Source organism: Fimicolochytrium jonesii, assembly GCF_025526975.1.
Source record: "Fimicolochytrium jonesii strain JEL569 chromosome Unknown EV422scaffold_12, whole genome shotgun sequence".
NCBI classification, from domain to species: Eukaryota; Fungi; Chytridiomycota; class Chytridiomycetes; order Spizellomycetales; family Powellomycetaceae; genus Fimicolochytrium; species Fimicolochytrium jonesii.
In genome coordinates, this window is record NW_026515679.1 from 645,380 (window position 1) to 668,373 (window position 22,994).

Consider the following 22,994-nt stretch of genomic DNA (forward strand, 5'->3'; position numbering starts at 1 on the left):
ACACTTTAGCCCTTGATGATCATGATACAGTACATTCTTGCCCCTTATTTCACTCATTCAATTCATCCGTTTTCAGGCATGGCAACTGCTTTTAGTATACGTATGAACAGGATTTTGGGCACCCTTGGTGTTGCGCTCTCACAATGCAATGTGACAACCTCTGAAAGCAGAGGGCAGGGTGATAACAGGGATAAGGGCCGGGTGTGAAGAATTCCCCCCCAAAAGCACCCGGTTATTTACGCCGAAAACCGGGGGGGGAGGGGGGGGGGGGGGGGCGGGGGGGTCAAATGAAAGCGGTGTACATGATGCGGTGTCGCTGCATGTGGCAGGTGTGACGCCCCCACATCCATCACGGTGTGGGCACGTCATCGCTGGTAACCCCCGTGTTCGTATCCGCACCCACTTGCGGACTCGCAAGAGCAGCGGCGGCAGGGTGAAGTTGCGGCACAAGCAGCTGTTGATTTGGCCGCACCTGTTCCATCGCGGGTGTCGCAAGTGGCGGTGGGTGTCGGTCAAGCGACACAGACGACGGCCTATTCTGCGCCGCTGACGGTGGTGGTGGTGCGTCCGACGCCGACGGTGGCGGCGGAGACGGCGAGGCCCCTGCGCTCGATCTCCGCCCATACCCCAGAAACCCCTTACTCCCCGTCGCAGTATTCACACCGGTGGTACTCCCATCCGGGCTCGTTTCCGCAACCGCAGGGGCGGTATCGACCGGCCGTGAGCGTCGGCGGGCCGCGTCGGGTGCTAACAGCTGCTGGGTGGATATCGCTAGTTGCAGGCCGGCGTGTGCAGACTGTGACGCGGCGGTGTTGGGCCCGACACTCGTGCTCGAGCGGCGGTTGCGGCCGAGGGTCCAGAACCCGCTGAGCCCGCCGGCAGCGTTGCCGCCGCCGCTGCTGTTGGTTGGGCCAGCGCTGACATTGATCCCGCCCTGGGGGAAACTGGAGGTGGATGAGGAACCCCGCCCGAGTCGCCCGCTGCCGAGGATGTCTTTTTGGAGGGCGGTCATGTCTTTGATGGGGGAGGAGGACTGGTTGGAGCGGCCGTCGCCGGAGGTATTGTTGCTGCCCATGCTGAGGCTGGAGAGGCGGTGGTTGTGGATATGGACGTATTTGCGGGTGGCGATTTTGGCGCCCCTGTTTTGCGACTGTCAGAGCTGGATGTGGTAATCATTGGGGGTGCGGGGGTGGGAGGAGAAAAAACGTACCAGAACTCCAACGCATCCGCCAAAACTTCCATCTTGATAGGCTTCGACAGATGATGGTCCATCCCAGCCTGCAAGAATAGCAGCCCATATCAATACCCAGAACCCCCATACTCAACCAATCGTTGGGTGAGCTCCTCACCTCCATGCACTTCTTCCGATCCGTATCCATCGCATTCGCAGTCAACGCTGCAACCATTCAAAGATCGTCAACATGGCGGCCTCCCACCTCAACGTACGTCCAAGTCAAGCGGTCACGCAAGCCCCCCCCCCCCCCCCCCCCCCTTACCGATGATAACAGGCTGCATCTCAATACTCTTCTCGGCGCGAATCAGTCTAGTGGCTTCCAGACCATTCATTACCGGCTGACGGGTCGCGGGAAAAAAAAGCCCAGATTCAGCGTTTCAATTCAAGATGGAGGGAGAGAGGCGACCAGGACAGGATTTACCATCTGCATATCCATAAGCACGAGATCATAGTTCCCGCGCTTGACTTCCTCGACGGCCTCGGCTCCGTTCACGACGACTTTGATTTCGTAGCCGAGACGGGAGAGCATGCGGACGGCTAGTTTTATGTTGACTAGAAAACGAAAGAATCACCCAGAAACGTTATCAATCACCCGAAGCTATCAAAGAGAAAGGGATGAAACCAAAAAAACCTCACCCGCATTATCCTCAGCCATCAGCACACTCATCGGATACCTCTGCGCCAAATCACTCACAACCGCCTCGGCCACGCTCGCCTTCTTCTTCGACTCCTTCGCCGCCGACGCCGCAATCGTGAAACAGAATCTACTCCCCTTGCCATGCTCACTCGTCACCCATATCCTACCCCCCATCATCTCCACCAACTGCTTGCAGATCGCCAAGCCAAGGCCAGTGCCACCGTATTTCCGCGTGGTGGAGGAATCGACCTGCGTGAAGGATTGGAAGAGGCCCGGGATGCTTTCTTGAGGGATGCCGATGCCGGTGTCGAGGACTTCGAAGGAGAGTTCGTAGTTGTTGGGGAGGGTGGGGTGCGGGGAGGCGGAGACGGTGACGACTACTTGGCCTTCCGCTGTGAATTTTACGCTGGAAGAGGGGGGGGGGGGGGGACGGTGCGTCAGTGTCTTCGTTCCAGCCATACTCGCACCCAACACCCCCTCTCAAGACACCGTAAACCCCTACCTATTCCCCACTAAATTAATCAAAATCTGCCTCAATCTCGTCACATCGCCGGTAACACATTTCGGCGTCTCCGGCATGATGTTATGCGTCAGCACCAGGCCCTTCTGGGACGCTTTGAGGTGCAGGAGGTACAGCGAGCTCTCGATGCAGTTGAAAAGGTCGAACGGGCGAGTTTCGAGTTCCAATTTGCCAGCCTCGATCTGTGGGTTTCAAAAGGGGCTTGAGGAACTGATTGGGTTTTGAATTCGTGACTTGTGGGAAGACGCACCTTTGAAAACTGTTGGGGGAAGATAAATGGAGGAATGGTGAGCTACGTACTTCGATGAATTTGCTCAAGTTAACCTTGGTTTTACGTACATCAAGCACGTCATTGACTATAATCAACAACCCATCACTACAATCTGCACGGGCACACGAAAAAATAAAGCAGTCAGCTCCATCCAGCTTTGCGTGCATAGAGCCCCACCACTTATGCCCGCTCACATTACCTCGTATAGAATTCGTCAGATCCTTCTGATCCGAATTCAACGGTGTTTCTGCCAGCAGAGCGCTCAATCCTGGTATACAAACATGAGATGTCAGTGCGGGTGATAGTGCCAAAGATGGCGAGGACATACCAATGATGCCATTGAGGGGTGTCCTGATCTCGTGGGTTATCGTCGCCAAGAACCTGCCACACACAGAAGATTCATGTTAATCAGCATCCCCGATATAACCTCCATACAACGAAATTCACATCCCCCAACTCACGCCGACTTGGCCGCATTCGCACAATCCGCCTCCACCTTCGCCGCCTCCAACGCCTTGGTCCGTTCCTGCACCTTATTATCCAGCGAATCATACTGAGAGCTCAACTGCTGCGCCATCGTATTAAACGCCACCATCAGATCCGTAATCTCATCATGGCAATGGCTCGCAGAAAGTGGGACGCGGACGTCGTAGTTGCCCGAGGAGAATTGCAGGGCGAAGGAGGCGAGACGACGGATGGGGAGCACGACGGAACGCGCGGCTATGAGGGTGGTGAGGAGGGAGCAGATGATGACGAAGATGATGGCGAGGAGGAGGGAGGTGCGGAGGCGGACTACCGGGGTGTTGATTTCGGCTTCGGAGACTAGGAAACGAGAATGAAGAGGTTCGGTTAGCGAATAGGGTGCAGTATATTACCCCGTGCCTCTCCAGACTGTGAACACTCTCAGCAGACGACATCCACCACATAAAACTCACTCTCAGAAGCCAAATACCACCCCTCGCCCACGGGATACATCGCGCCCATAACCCTCGACCCATCAAACGACACAAACGTGCCCACATGCGTCTTGTTGTCCTGCAGCGCCGTCTGGAAAAGCGGGTAGCTGGCGAGGGAGTGCTCGCCGGGGAAGTATTCGGGGTTGCGCATTGGAGGAAGGATGAAGCGGTAGGCGGTCTAGGCGGGAGGAGAGGGGATTAGAGGGAATGATGGGGAGGAGGGGAATGGAGCGATGGAACAACGGAAGGAAGACGAGAGCTTGGAGGAGCTTATTGGAACGTTCTGTTGGACAATACCTCGTTGACGGCTTTGACTACGACGAGTTGGCCTGTGTCGCCCAATCCAGCTGCAAACGAGGAAGATCGGAAAAGCCACTGAGCAAGCGTGGACAGACTTCAAGGAAACGATATATGAATACCGGAACCTACCAGACTCATAGATAATCGGCGCCAGCTCATCCGCCCTCATCATCATGCGAATGTAACCCTCCACATTTGACAAGTTTGTCGCGTCGTGTATGGGTTGAATCAACCCCCAGACAAAACTATTGTCGGCGAGTGGTGGCGGAGCCTGAGAGCGGGGATTAGCGCCGGCAAACGGTGTGGCCGATGGTGGGTGAAGAACAGGCGGCTGGCCAGCACCACCTCTGGGGGGCGGACGCTCACTCACATGCAGATCGACGGGGACGGATTCCATCATCTGCGGCAGCAGGAGGTGGTGTCCTAGCGGTAGCTCAAACCGGCGGTCCAGTTCGGTCATGTTGATGCCGTCGGCGACGGTTTGGAACACGGTGCTTCCGTTGAGGGATAGGAACTCGATGATCAGCATGAAGTTCTGCGACGTCGCGGCCGTGGCGAGGTCGCGGTTGCCGACGGCCGTCTCGTTGGCGTCGAGCACTTTGCCCGCTGCGATCTCCTTCAGGAATCCTTGGATGAGCAGCCGCGAGGCGATCAGGTTCAGGTCGCCGAAGCGTTTCATGATGTACTGCGTGAGATGCTGGCTGCGGAGCAGCGCTATGGTGTCGATGCGTTTCTCCAGCTCCGCTGTCAGCGTCTTGGACGTGCTGATCCACGCAATCGCTGCCATCAACCCGACGGAGACCATCGTCAACAGCACGGCCAGCAGAGCCATTTTGACCCCGATCGTCATCCGGCACGGTTGGAAGTCCTGCCCCGGGAACGCACCCGCGTGTTCGCCGGGTACCATCCCGCCAGCACCTAGACCGCTACTTCTGCTGCGTCGCTCGGCTAGGCGCTCGGCGGTGCCGTACGTGCCTTCTTCGACGGCACGGTCGCCGCGCTCGTCGTCTACATAGCGTGATTTGGATGGGGATATCGCGCTGAGCTTGGACTTCAGTCTTGCTTTCATTATCGCTTGCGGATGAATACAGATAATCAGCCGTCGTATATACACTGCAAACGCTTCCTCAACCCACAGCTAGTGCAATAGTCAGAGCGTTCACGCGAAAGGTGACCCCAATGCTTTTTCCCTACGCTATAAGATCCGTTCTGATATCAAAGAACTCTGTCTTATACGCTCCAACAGTGACGTTCACTTTGCGATTCCTCGCTGAAGTGCCGAGACTTCCTTCACTTTGTTCTGGATTAGCTTGCCGTTGATCCCAAAAACGGACTCGATACCACTGTTTTAGACTAAACCTTTTGTTCTCTGTGGTTGCGCGGCCCATATAGTGATGACGGACGGTTTCTGTCAAGGCATGGAGCTATGGAATATTCTTTCACATGGCCAACCTTGTGTCAAACAAGGTTGTCTTTGTTTCGAGGAGCGAGGGGTTTGAGTCTTTTCTTCGGGCTTGTGCGTTGTTCAGTTTGGCTTGCATATGGGGGAAACGAAGCTGGTTGCTGGGGGGAGGTCCTTTATTGCTAGTGTTGTCGGAGAACGAATGGCCTGTCATTGTTGGAGGCATGGTGGGGGAATGTCGAAGCTTGGCTTGCGATCTCATCCTTCATCCTTCGCAGTCGCGATCTATGATAATTCTCTTACAAGCGCGCGCTGGGAAGGGGAACCAGGAGTCCATAGCCACCATAGGCATAGACATTGACCGGCCAGTGTTGGTGACAATGGGCATATGTTCACGAAACATCGAAGGAGGTAGGGTTAGGGTTTGGAGTTAGGGATAGGGTTAGGGTTAGGGTTAGGGTTGTTGAATGTGGCGAGGCATATACATACGTGAGTGCGGCAAGGTGGAAGCCTGCAAAGAACAGAGAGTTTGCGAGAGGCAGCAGGCCTGGAGAAACATCGCCATCATGAATGTATGGCCAAAAAAATTTGGATTGACTGAGCATGCCCATTGACATGGACGAATGTCAGATGAAGTGGATACGCATACATTGTTGAACGTTGCATTGCTCGGCCAACATTCTTATCACCCGGGATATCCTGATCGCGAACGGTGCATCCTACGACGCGAGCGTCCTGGACCAAGTTATCCGTCTGCAATACGTAGATCTCGCTAAGCTCCATCCTTACCGGCACGGCCAACCGTCGGAAACGACTCTTACATTAGCCCCGTCGGACACCGCGTCAGGTCTTGCCGTCGTCGAACGGGAGGATAAGAAGATCAAGATCGACTCGCTCGGCGCGTGGCAACAGGCGTGGAAACAGTATCAGATCTTGAACGCACGCCTGTATCCCGGCCGTTATCAGGAGCTCGCATCGTACCAGGATACCATCATCCACCTGGATTCCCTGTATGGGTGGAAGGTCGTCAAGAACTTCGACAAGCGCCGGCGCCTTTATTCCTCAGATCGCCCCGCGGTCCCTCTTGCCCAAGATATCCCTGAAATCCGACAAGAGTTCCTTCATTGTGAAAGTGGTCGATCATCCCCTGAGAATGGATCTAATTCGGGTCGTTCGCGGGCGGAGATGATCTACTAGCGGCGAGTGCAAGGTAAAAGGCAGAGACCAAGTAAAAGCCTATTCTCACCACACCAGTAGACACGCTTGGGCGTACTCCGTATATTGACAACCACGTACTGCTAGTCGAATGTGCGCTAGTCAGCCTAGTTGATGAGCACTATATGGTACAAACTTATGGTTCCGTTCATGACCGTTACAATGCTCCCCGGTCAATCTACACCGGAGGAGCCCCCTCCCGCCCAGGTCCGAAATCTGCTAAGACCGCCGACCGGTCACCGCATTCTAGTTTCCGAGCGGCGAGTGGTTGCACGATATTTGCAACAGGGCGGTTCATGGTTGTGAGCGGGCGGGCGGGAGGGAGGGTTGTCGAGATGGCCTCCCGACGCGAATGACGTTTTGTCGATTGTTCCAAATTGCGCGCTGAGCCTCACTTCAACGTTCTCGCAAAAAGCTCTGGCCGAGTAAGGACATTGCAGTGATTGCACAGCACAAGGTCAAAGGAACCTCGCAACACAGGCCCACCGCCGAGCAAGAGACCTCCCCAATTCGCAGCAATGGACGACCGCCACGCCTCCAACGACGCCGCCGCACCCACCCACTCCGACACCGCCAACTCCCACTCCCAATCCTCCAAACGAAAACCCAAAAAAGTAAAACTCGACACCCTCCTCGACCAATTCCTGCAAGAGAACCCCGTCTGCGAGCCCTTCAAATCAAACGCCCACTCTCAGGATCGCGATGTCCACAACAACAACAGGGCGAGCGAGTATCTCGAGGAAGAGCAACGGAGGAGGGGGCTTGTCAGGGGTGGTGTGAGGGCGGGAGTCGGGGCCGGCGGGCGGAGGATGAATGCGACGGAGCAGTTTCTGGTTAATTTGGCGAGCAGTTTGTATGCGTATGGGACGCCGACGCATAGTTTGTGGTATCATATGAAGCAGGTAAGGGTGGTGGGAGAGAGGGAGTGGGAAGAGGCGTGTGTGTTGTGGGAGATCACCCTGCTGACTGTTCCCACTCTTCCAGGTAGCGAAGGGCCTGGGTCGGGCAGATACCGATTTCACAGTGTTCCCAACGTACATGATGATCGGGTTCCGGCATGACGATGAACCAGGTATGGCCTCCCCATCGTTCTCCACTGAACTGTGAGACGTTCTCCGCGTATGCAATCTAACCAAACTCCCTGCGGCAGCTGCCTACCCCCTCTTCTTCCTCACCAACGCCGGCTTCGACGTCTACAAGCTGGCACTCGTCGAAGAGCTCGCGCGCCGCGTCGCATCTTACGCAACCGCACAAACCTACATCGGCGCGCCGCGCGCCCAACGCCGGCTCTCCCAGGTCGACGTAAGCCGGTTCCATCCGCCGCCGCAGCAGGCGCGCAACAACCGCAATCCTCGGCCCGGGTTGTTGAGGGCTATGACGATGGGGTCGGTGAGCTCGCTGAACCGGTCGTCGAGCTTGCCGTCGATCGCTCCTGAGACTGGTGGCGGCGGGCTGGATCGACGGCCGAGTAGGCTGAACAGGTTCCGCAATATCGTGTCGGAGGTCATAAAGGGGAAGGGACGCGCGATGGAGACACCGGCGTCGGTGCTGCCTGGAGGCGGGAATGCGGATTTGGAGAGTGCGATGTTGCACTCGCCGACGGATATGTCGGATCATGAGGAGGATGAGCAGCTGGATTTGAAGCGGTGGATCTTGGAACTCGCTGCGCATGGCCATGGTAAAGCACATGAGATCAAACGGATACTGTCACTGCGTATCTAACAGCATCGCCCCTCTCATTGTACGCAGACATATTCGCCGGACGCGGAAACAAGCCTAAGAAACACAAAAAGCATCGATCCCGCGTAGGCAAAAAGTCCGGTTCATCCAGCGATTCCTCCGACTCGAGCAGCAGCAGCAGCAGTAGCAGCGACGATGACGAAGGGGCTTCAAACCCGTCCCGGCCACTTCTTTCCCGTCGCCGACCAAAGAGGCAGGATGATGCACACAACGCCGAACCGTCCACTGCAACTGCAACAAGCGGGAATGACAAGCCGGCAAACAACACATCCACACCATCGCAAGACGGTCGTCATAAACCGTCAAAGGAGGATCTGACCTCTGCGTTTGAGATTATTGCGGTGGAGGATGCCAACGCGCGATTGAAGCAGATCGTACAGTTGCCGGACTACTACCCCGAGGTACATTTCTTCACTTCCACAAATTGAGAGCGTTGTCTCACAACGTTGCTGACACATCGTACACTAGTGGGTACAATACCTGTTATCTGGCCTAGCCGCAGCCGGCGCCGCGGGCCTGTTCTTTGACGGGCAGTGGCTGGACGTGTTGGTGTCGGGGATTTTGGGGACGGTGGTGGCGTGGCTGGGCGGGCTCTGTGAGAGTCAGCGGACCATGGGGAAGGTTTATGAGGTAGGGGTTCCTCACATGGAGTAGTCCATTTTGATGAGGACACTGGTGGTTCTGACTTGACTGTTTTTGGCATTTTATTTAGTTTTTGGGAGCAGCTCTGGTAGCGTTCACCGTCCGGACGCTGATAGGACTTGGGGTCCCGCTGTGTTATTCGGCCTCCATTCTGTCGTCAAGCATGTTCCTCCTCCAAGGCGTCACGGTACCGTATTAACCGTTTCATCCAATGCGTCTTCCGATCCCGTGCTCAAACCCCACTTCTTCTCCACCTATAGATAACCCTAGCCCTAGTCGAACTCGGCACCCGCCACATGATCTCCGGCACCTCCCGCCTCGCCTACGGCATCGTCATGACCGGCCTCATCGGCTACGGCCTCGACCTCGGCACAACCCTGTCCGCCGGCATGTTCCACGAGCCCAAACTCCCCGACGATATGCCCGCAACCTGCCCCGGCCTCTCCTCCACCGCCAAACTCCTCCTGTTCCTGCCCACATCCCTAACCCTCAGCATGGGCCTTGGCGCACATCCCGTGCAATTACCGATGCTGTCGGTGATCTCCGCGATCGGGTACGCGGTGTATAATCTGGCTGCGACAAGGTTTTCGGATAATCTGGCGAGCGCGATCGGGAGTTTCGCGATCGGCGTTAGCAGTAACCTGCATGCGAGGTGGAGTAAGAGTCCCGCGATTGTGAATGATTTGGGCGGGTTGAATATGTTGTTTCCTGGTGCGCTCGCTGTTCGAGGTAACATCAAAGAATCATACATGTCGTAACTATCATCTCACCAAACAAACTCTTACGCCGTTAATCTCTTCCTAAAGGCATAATGAAGATAATCGGCGGCGACGGCAACGACGATATCGCCAACGGGCTCGCGCTGTCGCTCAATGTGCTCGTCGTCGGCCTCTCGCTCGGCGTGGGCATGTTCATGGCCTCTATCGTCGCCCCGTTGCCGTCGATGCGTATGCCTGGGTCGCGGAGGGGGAAGGGTAAGGGGCCGTTGATTGATAATTTGCATTTTTGATTTGGTTTGGGTGGGACGGGGGTTATATGTATATTATTGTAGGGATTTGGGGGATGGTTTGTACTGTATGTAGATGGGGGTTTTGCTGTGACCTTGTGTGTTTGTGGATGTGTGTGGATATTTTGGTTGGGACTGTGTATGTATTCAAGCGTTATTCTGGTCAATGGATGTGCAAGGAATGGGAAAGACAGGGCTGAGCAACTCATCATAACCCCAGACTGACTGGGGGCCTGGCGAGGGTGCCTTGCCTATCTCCGGCAGACGCCGTGACCTTCTGCCGCTCATTCGAGGATGCCCAACCGCTGCGTTATCCACTCCGCAAACCTTGCCCATGCCATTTGGTGCCAGGACCGGCTATGCTTTTTAATCTTTGCCGATCCGCCGGTTTTCAGCAAAGTTTGAGATGCCCAAGATACCTATTCAGGACACACGAGCGGCGACATGGTTGCGCTGTACCCGACTAGATACGCCAAGTGATCTCCCCAGAAACCAGACTGGTGGGCTCAAGAGCTACTATTGCTATATCGGGGGCCTGTGGGCGCTTTGCTCGCTTTCTTCATTGGCGCGAGCAGCTTAGCTCTGTCTGAGGGCCAAGAGTAGCGGGGACAACTAAAGCGAAGCGAGCGAGTTCCTTACGTCGAAGGCGCCATACTCCGAATCACGGCTTCTTAGTGAGCCCCGGCATGCGTGGGGGGGGAGACAGATGGTGGGTGCGATTGACAGTATTGTCCTGTCAATGAGCCACAACGCGATCGCCTCTCCGCAGCCTCTCCGCCCTCTTGCTTTGAAGCCATACGAGCGACTCCTTGCTCATATTTCTTGAGGAATGTCTTTGTGCCCTGCATGTGCAAAGCCCTCATTCGTCGTCGGGAAACCATCCTGCATTCGTTCACAGGGTAAGGAACCTCGCCGCGTGCGTTAGGGGCACACGGTCGACTCGTGGCATTCCAGCACCTGGAAGAGCGGGGGGCTCACGCTGTCCTCGCTACCCACCAGAATAGCGATCGCGCCTCAGGTGGCCTCAGGATCGCGCCCCGCGCGCCAGAGGTTGCATATTAGTACATATATGCTACCTTGGCACGAGTAGAACCTCCGAGCGATGGACCTTCTCCGCTTCCGAACAAGGCCAATCATGGAGATATGGCATCTTCACATTTGACACCAAATCCCGGCCCACTTTTCTAATGGGAAACCAGTTTAGCATCGGATGATACCCGCCCGGAGAGAACAGTATTAAGAGTAAGCGATGTCCACGGACTCACCCAATGAGAGTTGACGTGCAGGATAACAACAGCGGACCAAACAATGTCTGAAGTGAAAACCCGGTCGACGGTAGACCCTCCCGCCTTTACTGCGACGACGTCTCTCTGCAATTCAAATCAGCAAGATTCGGGACCTGACTCGGGTACGGTAATTCTTGACACGCGTGTCTACCAGAATGCCCTGCACGGTCTGAATCTGTCTGCGGGATACCAGTCTGCACCGCCGGGGGTTCCAAGGAGAAGCCCACCAAGCTGCGAATCAGGCTGCTAGCCAGGCAGCCCTATAGGCGGCCAGTAGAACCAGAGATACTTGCCCTTTCTTTGTTCCTTTTCGCGTCGGTGGACAGCTGAGGTGGGGCGTCGGCAAATATGTAGTCGGTGAGGGGTGCGTCCAGCGACCGAGAGTGCGCTGTGCAGATTGCAGTTTGAGGTGGGTCGGGAATGCAGACTGCGAGGTTGGATGGCGCAGAGCTGGGCGCAGAGGGAGAATTGGACGAGTTCAAGTTCCTGGGAGACCAGGCCGCGCTCGAGTTTGCAGCCGACAGCGGTCATAGTGACATCGTCAATCACTTGCTCAAGCACTCCTCTTTTCCGCCGGAGCTACCCGGCGACAGGTTTCTCACCGCGCGCAAGGCTTCTGCCTCACGGAGTCGTATGGATCTCGGCACATGCTTTGGCTCGCTCGGGCGTCTGGAGAGGGAGCACTTCCAACATTGCTTGGAGCATGTGTGTTCCGCCCAGCCGGAATTTGGAGTTGGATGTCATGAATCCTGCATGAATCCTGCGGGGGCGGGCGGATTTGCTACACGCAGAGGTCGAACCAAGGTTCAGAGGGACGCCTCTAAAGAATGTCAGTCTGCAGGGCCACCGGGATGCGGGGATGTACATTCTAGAAAGGGGCGGCGAGATCGATGATGCGTTTCAGAGCGCATGCACGGGCGGCCATCTGGAGCTCGCGAAGGAGCTCTGGGGCATGCGCGGAGAAGGACGACTGGATCTGGACGGCGCGTTGCGGAGCGCATGCACGTTCGGCCGCCTAGAGCTTGTGCGGCAGCTCCTGTGCGGAGACGGACGACGGGATCTGGAAATGGGGCTCGTGAGAGCGGGTTGAATATCACCACCTGGATGTTGTGCGGCTCCTTCTGGACGCCGGCGCGAACGCTGACTGTGGGTTGGCCCGACCTGGAGGACGCGCTAAGGTTCATGTTAAGGGTGGGTGGAGAGACGGGAGATGCTATTAACAGGTTGGTGGCTTCTCATGGGCCCCTGCGCTTCGGGGCGCGAAGCGCAGTGGCCCACTTCCGTCTGAGGTCTCGGCGGATGTTCCAATTGCTTTGGGAACTCGTTAAAATCCAGCTCTGGCGCGGGGTGACCAACTCGAAGGAAGCACCAAACAATAAAGCCAGAGTTACAAAAACCAGTGTTCGCACCGACTTTGGGCCCTGAACTACTCCGGTTCTGACTCTGCATCAATCACTGGTAATGGTTAAAGTCCCAAACAAGATCTCTCACACTGTGGATCTGATCAGTCCGATCCTCAATTAAATATGGCTTTTTGGCAATTTTTCGATATTGTACTGAAAGCGGTTTCTCTCCACTCAACCCTCTGCTCCCGCTCGCAACCAAATCCGTGTTCACAAACCGTGCGGGAGCGATTCTCTGAATAAGCGCTGTGTATTAAATATCGCAGGAAAAGGGCAGTAGCGCGCACTCCCCCTCCTACATATGGGCCTAGAACCGCAAACGCCGCATATCACCGGAAGAAGGCGGCGCCGATATCTTTCTATATTGTATGTACAAAATGCAGCAGAAGGGGTTGGTTCAGTAGAAAGGGCTTTCAGTTCGTGGTGGCGGTGGCGGCCCTCCTCTTTTGCCGTGGCTTGAGCCATTCCTGGGGAAACTCGAGGCCGACGTTGCGGGGTTTGAGGTGCCGCATGTCTAATGGGATGTCTGTGAAGGAGTCCGTTGTGTCCTGTAGGTATGAAGAGATGGGTGGATGAGTACGAGATATCCAATTGTCGAAACAGAATTGCTGCTGCAGAGCTGCGGACCGCACCTTAGCATCCTCCACCATCCTCCTCACCGCCCTCGCCAATTCCACCCTATTCTGATCCCTATCACTCAGCGCATCCTTCACGCCCTCAACCGGCGTCTCCTTCTTCAATGTGATAACATCAATGTACGGGTCGTAGTTTTGTCCCGCGAGGAGGAGCAATTTATGCCGCTGCTGGGCGTCAAGGTTGAGCCCGGCGACGGGGACGTGCAGCTTGACGTCGGTGTCGACTGGCGCCGGTTGCGTGAAGTCGTAGGTAAAGCGGTCGCGGGTTTCGACTATCAGGGTGTGGTGCGGAGTTGGGGGTGTGAAGGGGCGCGATAGGTCTGCGAGAAGAAATGAGTTACAAAGGTTAACTCATGTTGCTCGTTGATCGTCGGAAAGAGCGCTGTTGGAGGTGCCTAGATTCTCCCTACGCCATTTTGACCGCCGCAACCAAACGTCCCTCCCATTCGGTAGACTCGCACTTCCGTCCGTCAACGTCCTCCTCTTCGTCACCGCCAGTTCTCTCCAAGATCACCCTCACCCTGTTCCCTCAACCAACCTTTCAACATCCCCTGGTCATCCCTCATCTTCACCAACAGCTCCTTAACCCATTCCGCCGTCTCCAAGAAGTCTAGCTCGTAGCGGTGCACGCCATCGACGGCGAGATTGCCCGTGAGTGCTTTCACGCCGTCGTCCTCGTCGCGGCGCTCTCCCGCGGTCTGTTTTCGACGGGCGAGGTTTATTGGCGTTGTTGTAAAGGATCGGAGGTGAGCTGGTGTGGGGAAGAAGGGGCGGGGGATGGACCGCCGTGCTGCTTGGCGGAGACAGTGGGATGGGAGGTGCATAGTTGTGTTGTCGTTGGGCGTTGGGCGGAAGGTGCGGGATTAGCCCCTTTGCTCTGCCTTTGCTGTTGCTCAATTTGTCTAGCGAGCTGAGCGACACGTGAGAAATTTGACCTTCTTCCAACTCTCGGTCGGTCACTTTTACAAACTCAGAAAACTGGAATTGCGCCAAACCACCGCCAACACCCAACCGCTTTACAGCAACACCACAGCAACCTCTATCCCCTGACGGAAAGAGCAGGCGAACAGCGGAATACAGAAGCCAAAATGGTACGAAGCGCTCCCTCATTAGCGGTCGGAGAAAAGCACTCATGTCCTCAACGCACCTCATTATTCTCCCAACAGGGTAAAGCGAAGAAAACAAGGCAGTTCGGAGAGGTTAAGCGCATGTTGAGCTTGAAGGATGAGCGATTGTGAGTATCGATTGCACGCTCGCGGGGATAGGTTTTCTGCATGGATCCGGGACGTTTACTAATTCACTTCTCGCCGCTGAACAGAAAACACAACAAGGAGAAGAAGGAGAAGAAGGAGGAGGAGAAGGAGAAGGAGCTTGTGCGCCATATGTGAGTTGGGCAGATTTGTGGGAGATTGCTGCACAGCGGTGTGCTTTGAGCCGGGACCAACGTAAGGGATGGCCGGAACCCTTTACTGACGTGGCCTACGTACCCCACCACCAGCCCACAAGTCGCCTCCTCCCTCTTCTTCAAATATAACGAGGCCCTTGGCCCCCCTTACCACGTCCTCGTCGACACCAACTTCATCAACTTCTCGATCCAAAACAAGCTCGAACTCATCAAAGCCATGATGGACTGCCTATACGCCAAGTGCGTGCCCTGCATCACCGACTGCGTCATGGCCGAGCTCGAGAAACTCGGCGTCAAATACCGCATTGCACTTAAAATCGCCCGTGACCCCCGGTTTGAAAGGCTGCCGTGCACGCATAAAGGCGTTTACGCCGATGATTGTATTGTCAACCGCGTGATGCAGCATAAGTGCTATATTGTCGCGACGTGTGATAAGGAGCTGAAAAGACGGATACGCAAGATTCCTGGGGTGCCGATTATGTATATTGCGAGTAGGAAGTATGCGATTGAGAGGTTGCCGGATGTAAGTGTCGTGGTTGGTTTTGGGTTGTAGTTGGTCTCTGGAGGTACGGCCCAATCTCACCCATACGTATCACATCGTTTGCAGACACCCGTATAGTTGTGAGATGGCAGACGGCCATAGAGTTGTGGGCTTCCGTCTCGCGTTAGCGATAGGTCATAGATCTGCAGTTCCCCCTACGGCGGTCTCCAATCCAATCCATTCTATTTTCTTTTTTGGGATATCCTGTATTTATCGAAATCTTCCAGAACCACCCATCACATTTTACATCATAAATCTATATAACGCGTTAATTATCACTGGCGTACACTTTGTGCACAAGCAACTTCATGCCTGCGTCCGCGATCAGTGTGAGTTTGTTTGTCCTCGAACTTCGAACGGGGGGACACCACGTACCGCTCGGACGTAGTTTCTATCGGCAATCCCTTGACGGTCGCGCAAAGTACGGTGCCACTTGTTTGTCATTTGTGAACTACATTCTCGGCCTTCTACATGTGCGACAGATTAACCTGTGTCATTCTGAACAAAGCCTCTCAATACGATCCTGAGGTGAGCGGGGTGTTCTTACATTACCAAGCAAGCTATGTGGATTCAGAGAATCTGAAAGAAGAACTTTGAGATTGTTACGCCTCGACGATCTGCCCGCATAACACTCAACGCCTACCTCAATTCATATTTCTTGACAGTTCCACCCCGCGCTACCATCAGTGTCTTCGACATATGCCTCGAAGGACGGCTGCTCGATATATGCCTCGACGCACGGCTGCTCAACATATGCCTCGATGCACGGCTGCTCGACATATGCCTCGACGCACAGCTGCTCGACATATGCCTCGATGCACGGCTGCTACAAGACATATGCCTCTAGAAAGGGCTGCTCAACATATGCCTCGATGCAGGGCTGCTCGATATATGCCTCGACGCACGGCTAAACGCTGATTTCCGGTAGAGCGGGGAACTCTCAACTGCAACGGAACATGCTCGACATATGCCTCGACGCCGGGCTGGTCCGATATCTGCCACGGACCGGGGCATGCTCGACATATGCCTCGACGCCGGGCTGGTTCGATGTCTGCCACGGACCGGGGCATTGCTTGACATATGTCTCGAAGCCGGGCTTGAAAATCGCGGAGAGATGCGAATCCTGTTTGCACATGCTCGTCGGTTTGGTCCCTGATGTGGCATAGGGGGAGAAAGGTACGGACATTAGCTGGCGCGGCAAAACGGTGAAGAAGTACAGTAGCATTTGAAGTACCAGGCGAGACAAAGGTCTATTCCAAACGTTGTCAAACGCAGAAACCGTCTTGTTATGAAGAATAGTTGTGCTTGGTTGATGTTGGAAAAGTGTCGGCGAATGGGTTGGCTGATGCGCCGTCTGGTTTGGCCACTGTCGGAACGCGCTTACGTATGCCAATTCCACTCCACTCCGCTATTTGACAGCAGCTTCTCAGTGTCGTGTTTTGCTGGCCCAAACGGGCCCATGAGGCATAGGACTGAATGAAGGCATATAGTTGAGAAGACGTGCCATCCGTGCCTTGTGTGATCCGAACAGCGAAATCCATAATATTTTTCTGTTGGGGTCGTACAAGGAAAGGACTGCACGCAACACAACAACCGCCAGCATCGAGATATCAACATGCAGATCATCAGAGTATCGAGAACTACATTGGACGCTGGGTTGATAACGCCGTCAAGGCATCGAACGATTACAAGGATATCAAGAGCAATGTGATGAGCCAGGCGAGCCGCTTTGGATTCCAAGCGCATCTAGCGGCGCCGGCATTTAAGACCTACCTGGATTCTTTGTGGCCTAATACAGGAAGGCTTGAGGAACTACGACAGGAGCATTTGCTGCGTACGGGTCACGGAAAGAAGGTAGTGTGGCTTGATCTTCGCTGATGCGTTGAGGTGCGGTAGGGACAATGTGTCGGTGCGTGGTATTGACGGTGTTGCATTTAGCGCCAGGAGCAGACGGCGAAGAGCAATCGCGTGCATAAGCAGAAAGAGGTCCAGATCGAGCTGTCCGCCAGTCGCCTGACGAGAACTGCCCTGCTACAGTCTCTTCAGAAAGGCCTAATTGATGAGAATTTGCTGAAGGCCTCACTGCGGGCCTCGGACTCTGGCACAATGGACGAGACCAGGGCTCGGCGCAGGTATGAAGCGATAGATGTTGAGACTCTTTGGAAGGCGGGGCGAGAATGAGAAAGTTGCGCAATGTGACTTCTAAGTCAACACGGTTCTGCGATTCGTGAAAAGGCCAACGCCCGAGGCGCCGCTCGACGAGGAACGGCCGCCCACCCTTAGCGGAACCGCCAGTCGTGACAGTCAACACAGCAATGATAGCGTAGATTCCTCGGCCTATACTCCAGATGGGCAGCCAGAGAAGCGCAAGAGACGAAGGACTATGACGGTGAACGAGTCGGCATTGCAAATACTGAACGAAGCATTGACCACTACGGAGCGAAAAGCGCGCCTTTTTGCGGCAAACAATTGCGGAGTTTTCAATCGACGCGATCGAAAGGGGTTCACCGATGAGCACGGCTGCGAACGATATGATACTACAGACCTCCAATGCCTATGCAACTTATTCTTAGACTATGAATATCAGCTCCCTTGGCATCGGAACCGTGTTCCTCCAGCAGTGTACACCCCGAAGAACCTCCTCTTCCTCATGAAGGATATCCGCGCCGCCGGGGCCCATTCCAAATCAATCAACCGTCAACGAGCACTGATGCTAATCGCCCAGATGAAAGAGTTTTTGATGATGCTGGGTGAGAATTTGTCGCTCGATCTGTTTCCCACTTTCGAACCAGCTCCTGACGGTGTTGCCACTGTCATGCTTAAACAGATGCCGACGCGGCGGAGATCGACCAGTTGTGGTCTGATGCGGAGGCGCTGGACCCGGTGGAAGGAAACTCTCGCGGAGCGCAAAGCCCGCGCGCCCGATGCCGCAAACTCGAGCCGTTTGCCGACCCGAATATCCTGAAAGCCTTTGCCGACGCGGTGGTGGAAAGGTTGAACGAAGAAAGGAAGGAAACGCACGGAGACCTGCCGAAACCATCCAAAAAGTAAGTCAGCGCCTCCCTCACGCACGCATGGAAAAACAACCGCAAATTTGCTCTCGGCATGTCGTAGGGCTTCGTCGGTCTGGACATGTTGCGAAGCGAGGCTGTTTATTCGGGCGTGCGTTTGGTGGCGGGGCACCTGTTTGGCCATGGCTTCGTTTTCCTTGTCAATTGTGAACTAACGGCTGGTTTCAAGGTCGAAACTAGCGAAAGATTAGTTGCAATCAGCAAGGCGGACGGAGGCACGGCCATGCGGGTAAATAGGAGTATGTTTTGGGATTGACGAGAATGTTTGGAATGCGGGATTGAACCTCCCTTCTGGAGAAGGAATGAGAATGTCAATCACCCTCAAGCCCGACCGTAGCACATACCTTTGTACAGTATCATGAAACGAGTCGCAGACCACCTCCTCCGGATTCGGTTCGAATTTTACGGAGTTTCCGGGTCCGTTACCCAAGGCGCTTCAATACCTCGTTCTATAAGTCTGTCAAGTGACTTGACCGGCCAGCGGACAGCTTCTAACTTGGCTCCAACACGTCGACATCCGGCGGACCTGGACACGCTCAAACATCGGCCGTCTCACAAAAGGATGTAGCACACACGGATGACCCGCCGGACGGTTGAGTCCAGGTCTCCCATACTCTTGGAGATCATTTTGTGTTGGCAGGCACCAATTCCGCTAGGAGGACGTGCATGCCTCAACCCTAACCCTAGCCCTCTAAACTTCACTTGAGCGGGTTGTTAGATGTAGCAGATCCTGTCGGGATGAGCCATCGTCCCACCTATAGACTTTTCGTTCTCACTCAGGCAATTGGTCAGAGCCATAGCAGAGGGTGCATCTACGAGAGGAAGAACGGTAAAAATCCTGATGCAGAAAGCGTCTAGCAGCGCTTGTCGCTGTGGGTGGGGGAATGAAGCCGAGATCGTGACAATTGTCTACGTAAACTCTCTTGGATTGCCTCCAGCAAAAGGACCTTCATTCTTTCCTTGAATCCAACTCTCGTGCAAATCTGTGTCTATGACTCTGCGCTATGCACGCCGACGAAGTCACCCACCCTTCAAAGTTTGCATTTGTTGTGCTGTTCTAGCAGCCCTTCTTGGTTCTAACTGTTCCCGGTCTAACGGTGTAGCCCAACTGTGTCGCAACAGCCTAACACCCCCACGATGCTTCTTGATGGCAGAATACACCGTTTGTTTGCCTTTGGAACGCATCTCCGACAGGGTTGGCGTCACACGATCCAAGCCATGTTCAGCCATTACATCTTCCAACGCAGCCTTGATGTTTTCGAAAGACTTCCAGTCTGCAATAAAATGGCAGGTCAGACAAAATCGAAGTCCAGGAAAGATTGGGCACTTACAATCATCGGGCATCGTAAGCCGCTTATAATTCAAGGAGCAATATATTGCCGCTCGATGGAAGGCGTTGATGGTGCCCGGCTCTTTAGTCTTGAAGACACGTGAGATGTAGTTAATGAGCGTCTCGTTCTCACCGGGGCCCTTGCGGAGCTCCCCTTTCGTCGGCATGACATTTTGCCGATCGAGTCCAAGTGAACCAACAAACTCGAGCAGTTTCAATTTCACGTAGTCCTTTGTCCAAAGTCTACCCCCAATCTTCTCGACAGTCGGTCTTTCACTTTCCTCCTCACAAGATGGATCCGCTTCTGCCGCGCGAGCCTGTGCCATTGCGGGCATCGCAAGCACTGCTTGATGTCTCCGTGTTTGGCGTACTTGTGTCCAAAGGGGAGCTGGTGCCAGGGAAAGACTTTTGGCACATTCCTCCATGCCGCCATGATAGTCTAAAATCGCCTTATAGAGAGATTCATTCAGAAGGTGAGGTCCTGGCATTACTGTCCGGTCCAGCATCTTTTCAGGCATGAGTGAGACCAGCTGACTCCGAAGCCCACTCCGCCATGTTTCTAGCGACGTTGAGGTACGGTGCCGATGTGAAGGCAGCGAATGGGAGTGTGAATGGGCTCTGAATCTAAGCGAGTTCGCGGCAGTCGACGGTTCAAGTCCTGCCTGAGCGGGGTCCCGTTTGCCATCGAGGAGGAGCGGCGAGATTGCGGGGGATTGGCAAATGAGAGGGGAGCGGAGGAGTGAGCGACGTTTGACATTGACATTGACGTTGACATTGACAGCTGTCAGTGTGCTGTCGTGAGGTACATATGCTTATGGTATGGACGCGTCGTCCATAACACTTTGTTCAATAACGACTCTTGAAACGTTGCGAATCCAATCATAGCGGATGAACAATGCCAAGATATTGAGCGCCTAAACAAATGCGTAGCCGGGCGAAGTGAACTGTAAACTGTAAATTGACATACCACCAAACCAACTACTTACGTAGAAATCATCCGGGTTGAATTTCAAGGACCGGCCGTGCGTTTTTGAGGCACGGTATGGTCTTCTACTTTTGCCATATCCAGACCCATCGGGAGCCTCCTGTTGGGACACGTAATTTGCTCCTCCGCTTTTTTTCTCGTGTTGAGCTCTTCGCAGGCGCCCGCTGAAGAGCGCGAGATAAGGAGAATTGATTCCGACATTTTACGTGATCAAATGAGGCTTTTCAAAAACTTCTGCGCGTAACGCGTTATTCGATCAAATGCTGCGCCCAATACCCCACTAGCGAAGCCCCCCTCCCGAGGCTCCGAGAGGTGTGGATAAAAGTTTAGGCTATCGGCGATCGAACGAGGCTTTGCAGAAACTTTTGCGCGACACACAAAATTCACGGACACCGTAAACTTCTCGTTGGGGCTGACTCGGAAACAGTGGGCCCGGGAGTGGGTAAAAATGTGCTTCGTGGAAGGTTTTCACTACATAACTGGGCCCTGGCGCTGGGCGTCTATCGTGGTCTAAAACCAGCGCTTTGCCGTTTGGAGTGAGTGGATTGGTAAGGACTACCTGCGAACGTTTGATGGCCTTGGGAGGCATGAAGCTGCTGCTGGTGAGGCTCGCAGATTGTAGGACCCTTCTAGTATAAATAGGCAGGCGGATCTCGCCAGAATCCCGACCACCCACCTGCCATCCAATGCGCCTAACCAACGAAACATCCAATTCAAAACATCCACCAGCCAACGAAGCATCCGAAACATCCACAAGACCACCAAACCAGCACACCCGACCCAAAATGCTGACCATCCACTGCACCCTCCGCGCCCGTCCTGAGAACACCGCGGACCTCTCCGCACGCCTCGCAATCGCCTCACAAACCTACATGCGCGATGCCGGGACATTGTCCTGGACAGTGCACCAAAGCACCAGCGATTTGACCGCGTTCATGATCGTCGAGATGTTTGCCGACGAGGCGGCCAAGGCCGTGCATGAGGCCAACCCGTATTTCAAGGAACATAACGCGATTGTTAAGCCGTGGTTGGTGGGGTTTGAGGTGTCGCTTTGGAGGAGTTTGGAGGGGGGGTATGTGCCTGTTGAGCCTGTTGAGCTGAAGAAGTAACGATGTACCGGGGGAAGTAGTAGAGAGGTTGAGGTCACCTTCCGAGCGGTAAACAGGCGCATCCTTGGAAAATCTTCGAACAGCAACATACATATATTGAGATAGATGTAGCACTTTATGCAATAGGACTGCTTCCAGGTGTTTCATCTCTAAACACCACAATCCTCTTCTATTGTATCATATCTTAAGTTTCCATTCTACGCTTACTCTTCTGTATGTTTTCTTGTGCATAACCAATAGAGCCAGACGGTGCATTGCAGGTGGAAGGAATCCCAAGCGCTGGCTGGGTGGGTTCGCCCACGTACAACCTCTTTCCCTCGAGAGTAACCCCTATCCAGCGGGTTGCAGCATCGCCTCGGCTCCACCTGTCAAACGTCGGCTCCTGACGCACAAGCGGTTCCCGGGACTTGCGGAAGCCCTCAGCAGGAGGCTTGAAACGCAGGACGCTCGACGGGTCATCTTTCTTCGCCGTGGCCAAAGTGACAATGATGCATCTGCCCCGCACTCCCTCCCTCTCAACGTTTTGATTGCGGGTTCCACATCGTCGGAGCTCTCGAGATACATGAAGCAATAGCCAGGGTTCCGACCTGTCAAGGGGCCCGTGGACATGGAAACGGAAGGGATGCACGACGAGCAGGTTCGCAATCTCTCTGGCTTGAACGGCGTTGTAACGTCAGAGGAAACGTCGACGATAATGGGCCCTTCCGTAAGGGCTGAAAACAGTGTATTGGAGTTAAGAGAAAAGTAAGAAGCTCCTTTGCAGCGGCCGCTCGACTGACAGCTTTATATACGGCTTGGCGCCTTATGTAATGTATCACCGAGAGCTCGGGTGGCCAGCTCGGGTCTCGGATCGTGTAGAAGTAAAGAAATATAATATGAAATACAAGTGAACATGAGATATCCCCGACAACGCATCCCGATACCTACGAACTCGATTTATCACCATCGAAGATCAGCGGCATCTGGCCTGTCTTTCACGTCGATATTTTACGACCACATCGCGAAGAGGGGGTAGGTGGGTCGTTGAAATGTATTTGGGGACCACCGATTTGACAGCAACACAAATCTCGAGGCACTGGATAGATAGTACGTGCTCATGCACATCTCATCCTTCGCTTCCCAGCGCCTGCATACATCTATTATTGGAAGCGGCTTCATATAGTGGGTCCCCAAAAGAGCAGTTACGCGCGGGTGTAGCTGGTTATGTGGCACCATGAAAGTCACTGACCCCTCTCCCCAGCAACTTGCTACGGAGGGGACCCACTGTACACTATGGAAATCTCAAGGTCTCCTTGGTGAGAGTCGG

The 22,994-nt window shown here is 54.5% G+C and overlaps 10 protein-coding genes across 10 annotated transcripts; 6 read left to right on the forward strand and 4 right to left on the reverse strand.

Moving 5' to 3' along the window:
* Positions 1 to 264: 264 nt before the first annotated feature.
* EV422DRAFT_530458 (uncharacterized protein) lies at positions 265 to 3,012 on the reverse strand. Its single transcript, XM_053070396.1, has 10 exons — positions 2,862 to 3,012; positions 2,731 to 2,774; positions 2,642 to 2,650; positions 2,374 to 2,573; positions 1,871 to 2,277; positions 1,656 to 1,786; positions 1,497 to 1,572; positions 1,350 to 1,396; positions 1,211 to 1,278; positions 265 to 1,139 (listed from the first exon to the last, which is right to left on the reverse strand). The coding sequence occupies exons 1-10, from the start codon at positions 2,986 to 2,988 to the stop codon at positions 350 to 352; spliced, it is 1,899 nt and encodes a 632-aa protein (XP_052925538.1). The 5' UTR covers positions 2,989 to 3,012; the 3' UTR covers positions 265 to 349.
* Positions 3,013 to 3,411: 399 nt separating this feature from the next.
* EV422DRAFT_66111 (uncharacterized protein) lies at positions 3,412 to 5,141 on the reverse strand. Its single transcript, XM_053074283.1, has 3 exons — positions 4,048 to 5,141; positions 3,916 to 3,965; positions 3,412 to 3,796 (listed from the first exon to the last, which is right to left on the reverse strand). The coding sequence occupies exons 1-3, from the start codon at positions 4,985 to 4,987 to the stop codon at positions 3,566 to 3,568; spliced, it is 1,221 nt and encodes a 406-aa protein (XP_052925539.1). The 5' UTR covers positions 4,988 to 5,141; the 3' UTR covers positions 3,412 to 3,565.
* A 37-nt stretch (positions 5,142 to 5,178) lies between these two features.
* EV422DRAFT_596165 (uncharacterized protein) lies at positions 5,179 to 6,873 on the forward strand. The gene is made up of 2 exons (XM_053073604.1): positions 5,179 to 5,710; positions 6,087 to 6,873. The coding sequence occupies exons 1-2, from the start codon at positions 5,362 to 5,364 to the stop codon at positions 6,515 to 6,517; spliced, it is 780 nt and encodes a 259-aa protein (XP_052925540.1). The 5' UTR covers positions 5,179 to 5,361; the 3' UTR covers positions 6,518 to 6,873.
* A 425-nt stretch (positions 6,874 to 7,298) lies between these two features.
* EV422DRAFT_530463 (uncharacterized protein) lies at positions 7,299 to 10,134 on the forward strand. The gene is made up of 8 exons (XM_053070397.1): positions 7,299 to 7,437; positions 7,520 to 7,607; positions 7,686 to 8,213; positions 8,285 to 8,676; positions 8,744 to 8,905; positions 8,988 to 9,104; positions 9,178 to 9,646; positions 9,724 to 10,134. The coding sequence occupies exons 1-8, from the start codon at positions 7,345 to 7,347 to the stop codon at positions 9,924 to 9,926; spliced, it is 2,052 nt and encodes a 683-aa protein (XP_052925541.1). The 5' UTR covers positions 7,299 to 7,344; the 3' UTR covers positions 9,927 to 10,134.
* Positions 10,135 to 11,231: 1,097 nt separating this feature from the next.
* EV422DRAFT_506574 (uncharacterized protein) lies at positions 11,232 to 12,299 on the forward strand (the record flags this gene model as incomplete). Its single annotated transcript, XM_053068572.1, has 4 exons — positions 11,232 to 11,336; positions 11,536 to 11,573; positions 11,644 to 11,914; positions 12,051 to 12,299. The coding sequence occupies 4 exons, from the start codon at positions 11,232 to 11,234 to the stop codon at positions 12,297 to 12,299; spliced, it is 663 nt and encodes a 220-aa protein (XP_052925542.1).
* Positions 12,300 to 13,025: 726 nt separating this feature from the next.
* EV422DRAFT_567747 (mitochondrial ribosomal subunit protein-domain-containing protein) lies at positions 13,026 to 14,071 on the reverse strand (the record flags this gene model as incomplete). The annotated part of the gene is made up of 3 exons (XM_053072573.1): positions 13,026 to 13,160; positions 13,245 to 13,567; positions 13,786 to 14,071. The coding sequence occupies 3 exons, from the start codon at positions 14,069 to 14,071 to the stop codon at positions 13,026 to 13,028; spliced, it is 744 nt and encodes a 247-aa protein (XP_052925543.1).
* Positions 14,072 to 14,202: 131 nt separating this feature from the next.
* EV422DRAFT_530469 (Fcf1-domain-containing protein) lies at positions 14,203 to 15,590 on the forward strand. Its single transcript, XM_053070398.1, has 5 exons — positions 14,203 to 14,338; positions 14,414 to 14,481; positions 14,566 to 14,631; positions 14,746 to 15,175; positions 15,260 to 15,590. Exons 1-5 carry the CDS (start codon positions 14,336 to 14,338, stop codon positions 15,269 to 15,271), a joined length of 579 nt encoding a protein of 192 aa, XP_052925544.1. The 5' UTR covers positions 14,203 to 14,335; the 3' UTR covers positions 15,272 to 15,590.
* A 1,092-nt stretch (positions 15,591 to 16,682) lies between these two features.
* Positions 16,683 to 18,539, forward strand: EV422DRAFT_66348 (uncharacterized protein). The gene is made up of 5 exons (XM_053074284.1): positions 16,683 to 17,047; positions 17,132 to 17,325; positions 17,429 to 17,943; positions 18,021 to 18,240; positions 18,434 to 18,539. Exons 1-5 carry the CDS (start codon positions 16,904 to 16,906, stop codon positions 18,453 to 18,455), a joined length of 1,095 nt encoding a protein of 364 aa, XP_052925545.1. The 5' UTR covers positions 16,683 to 16,903; the 3' UTR covers positions 18,456 to 18,539.
* Positions 18,540 to 19,168: 629 nt separating this feature from the next.
* On the reverse strand, positions 19,169 to 20,310 carry EV422DRAFT_66361 (uncharacterized protein). Its single transcript, XM_053074285.1, has 2 exons — positions 19,596 to 20,310; positions 19,169 to 19,538 (listed from the first exon to the last, which is right to left on the reverse strand). Exons 1-2 carry the CDS (start codon positions 20,110 to 20,112, stop codon positions 19,285 to 19,287), a joined length of 771 nt encoding a protein of 256 aa, XP_052925546.1. The 5' UTR covers positions 20,113 to 20,310; the 3' UTR covers positions 19,169 to 19,284.
* Positions 20,311 to 20,925: 615 nt separating this feature from the next.
* On the forward strand, positions 20,926 to 21,959 carry EV422DRAFT_530480 (uncharacterized protein). The gene is made up of 2 exons (XM_053070399.1): positions 20,926 to 21,127; positions 21,309 to 21,959. Exon 2 carries the CDS (start codon positions 21,365 to 21,367, stop codon positions 21,686 to 21,688), a length of 324 nt encoding a protein of 107 aa, XP_052925547.1. The 5' UTR covers positions 20,926 to 21,127; positions 21,309 to 21,364; the 3' UTR covers positions 21,689 to 21,959.
* Positions 21,960 to 22,994: the final 1,035 nt, after the last annotated feature.

Coding starts and splice junctions, on each gene's coding strand:
- EV422DRAFT_530458 (XM_053070396.1), bottom strand. CDS start 2,988: ATGTCCTCGCCATCTTTGGCACTATCACCCGCACTGACATCTCATGTT. Junction 2,278..2,373: donor ATTAATTTAGTGGGGAATAG/GTAGGGGTTTAC, acceptor CCCCTCTTCCAG/CGTAAAATTCACAGCGGAAG. Junction 1,279..1,349: donor ATCGGAAGAAGTGCATGGAG/GTGAGGAGCTCA, acceptor CTATTCTTGCAG/GCTGGGATGGACCATCATCT.
- EV422DRAFT_66111 (XM_053074283.1), bottom strand. CDS start 4,987: ATGAAAGCAAGACTGAAGTCCAAGCTCAGCGCGATATCCCCATCCAAA. Junction 3,966..4,047: donor GCCGATTATCTATGAGTCTG/GTAGGTTCCGGT, acceptor CCTCGTTTGCAG/CTGGATTGGGCGACACAGGC. Junction 3,797..3,915: donor TAGTCAAAGCCGTCAACGAG/GTATTGTCCAAC, acceptor CCTCCCGCCTAG/ACCGCCTACCGCTTCATCCT.
- EV422DRAFT_596165 (XM_053073604.1), top strand. CDS start 5,362: ATGGCCAACCTTGTGTCAAACAAGGTTGTCTTTGTTTCGAGGAGCGAG. Junction 5,711..6,086: donor GTTGGTGACAATGGGCATAT/GTTCACGAAACA, acceptor TGCAATACGTAG/ATCTCGCTAAGCTCCATCCT.
- EV422DRAFT_530463 (XM_053070397.1), top strand. CDS start 7,345: ATGAATGCGACGGAGCAGTTTCTGGTTAATTTGGCGAGCAGTTTGTAT. Junction 7,608..7,685: donor CCGGCATGACGATGAACCAG/GTATGGCCTCCC, acceptor TCCCTGCGGCAG/CTGCCTACCCCCTCTTCTTC. Junction 8,677..8,743: donor TGCCGGACTACTACCCCGAG/GTACATTTCTTC, acceptor ATCGTACACTAG/TGGGTACAATACCTGTTATC.
- EV422DRAFT_530469 (XM_053070398.1), top strand. Junction 14,482..14,565: donor AGCTTGAAGGATGAGCGATT/GTGAGTATCGAT, acceptor GCCGCTGAACAG/AAAACACAACAAGGAGAAGA. Junction 14,632..14,745: donor AAGGAGCTTGTGCGCCATAT/GTGAGTTGGGCA, acceptor CCCCACCACCAG/CCCACAAGTCGCCTCCTCCC.
- EV422DRAFT_66348 (XM_053074284.1), top strand. CDS start 16,904: ATGAGCCAGGCGAGCCGCTTTGGATTCCAAGCGCATCTAGCGGCGCCG. Junction 17,048..17,131: donor GTACGGGTCACGGAAAGAAG/GTAGTGTGGCTT, acceptor TGTTGCATTTAG/CGCCAGGAGCAGACGGCGAA. Junction 18,241..18,433: donor CTGCCGAAACCATCCAAAAA/GTAAGTCAGCGC, acceptor GCTGGTTTCAAG/GTCGAAACTAGCGAAAGATT.
- EV422DRAFT_66361 (XM_053074285.1), bottom strand. CDS start 20,112: ATGCCTGAAAAGATGCTGGACCGGACAGTAATGCCAGGACCTCACCTT. Junction 19,539..19,595: donor GCTTACGATGCCCGATGATT/GTAAGTGCCCAA, acceptor ATTTTATTGCAG/ACTGGAAGTCTTTCGAAAAC.
- EV422DRAFT_530480 (XM_053070399.1), top strand. CDS start 21,365: ATGCTGACCATCCACTGCACCCTCCGCGCCCGTCCTGAGAACACCGCG.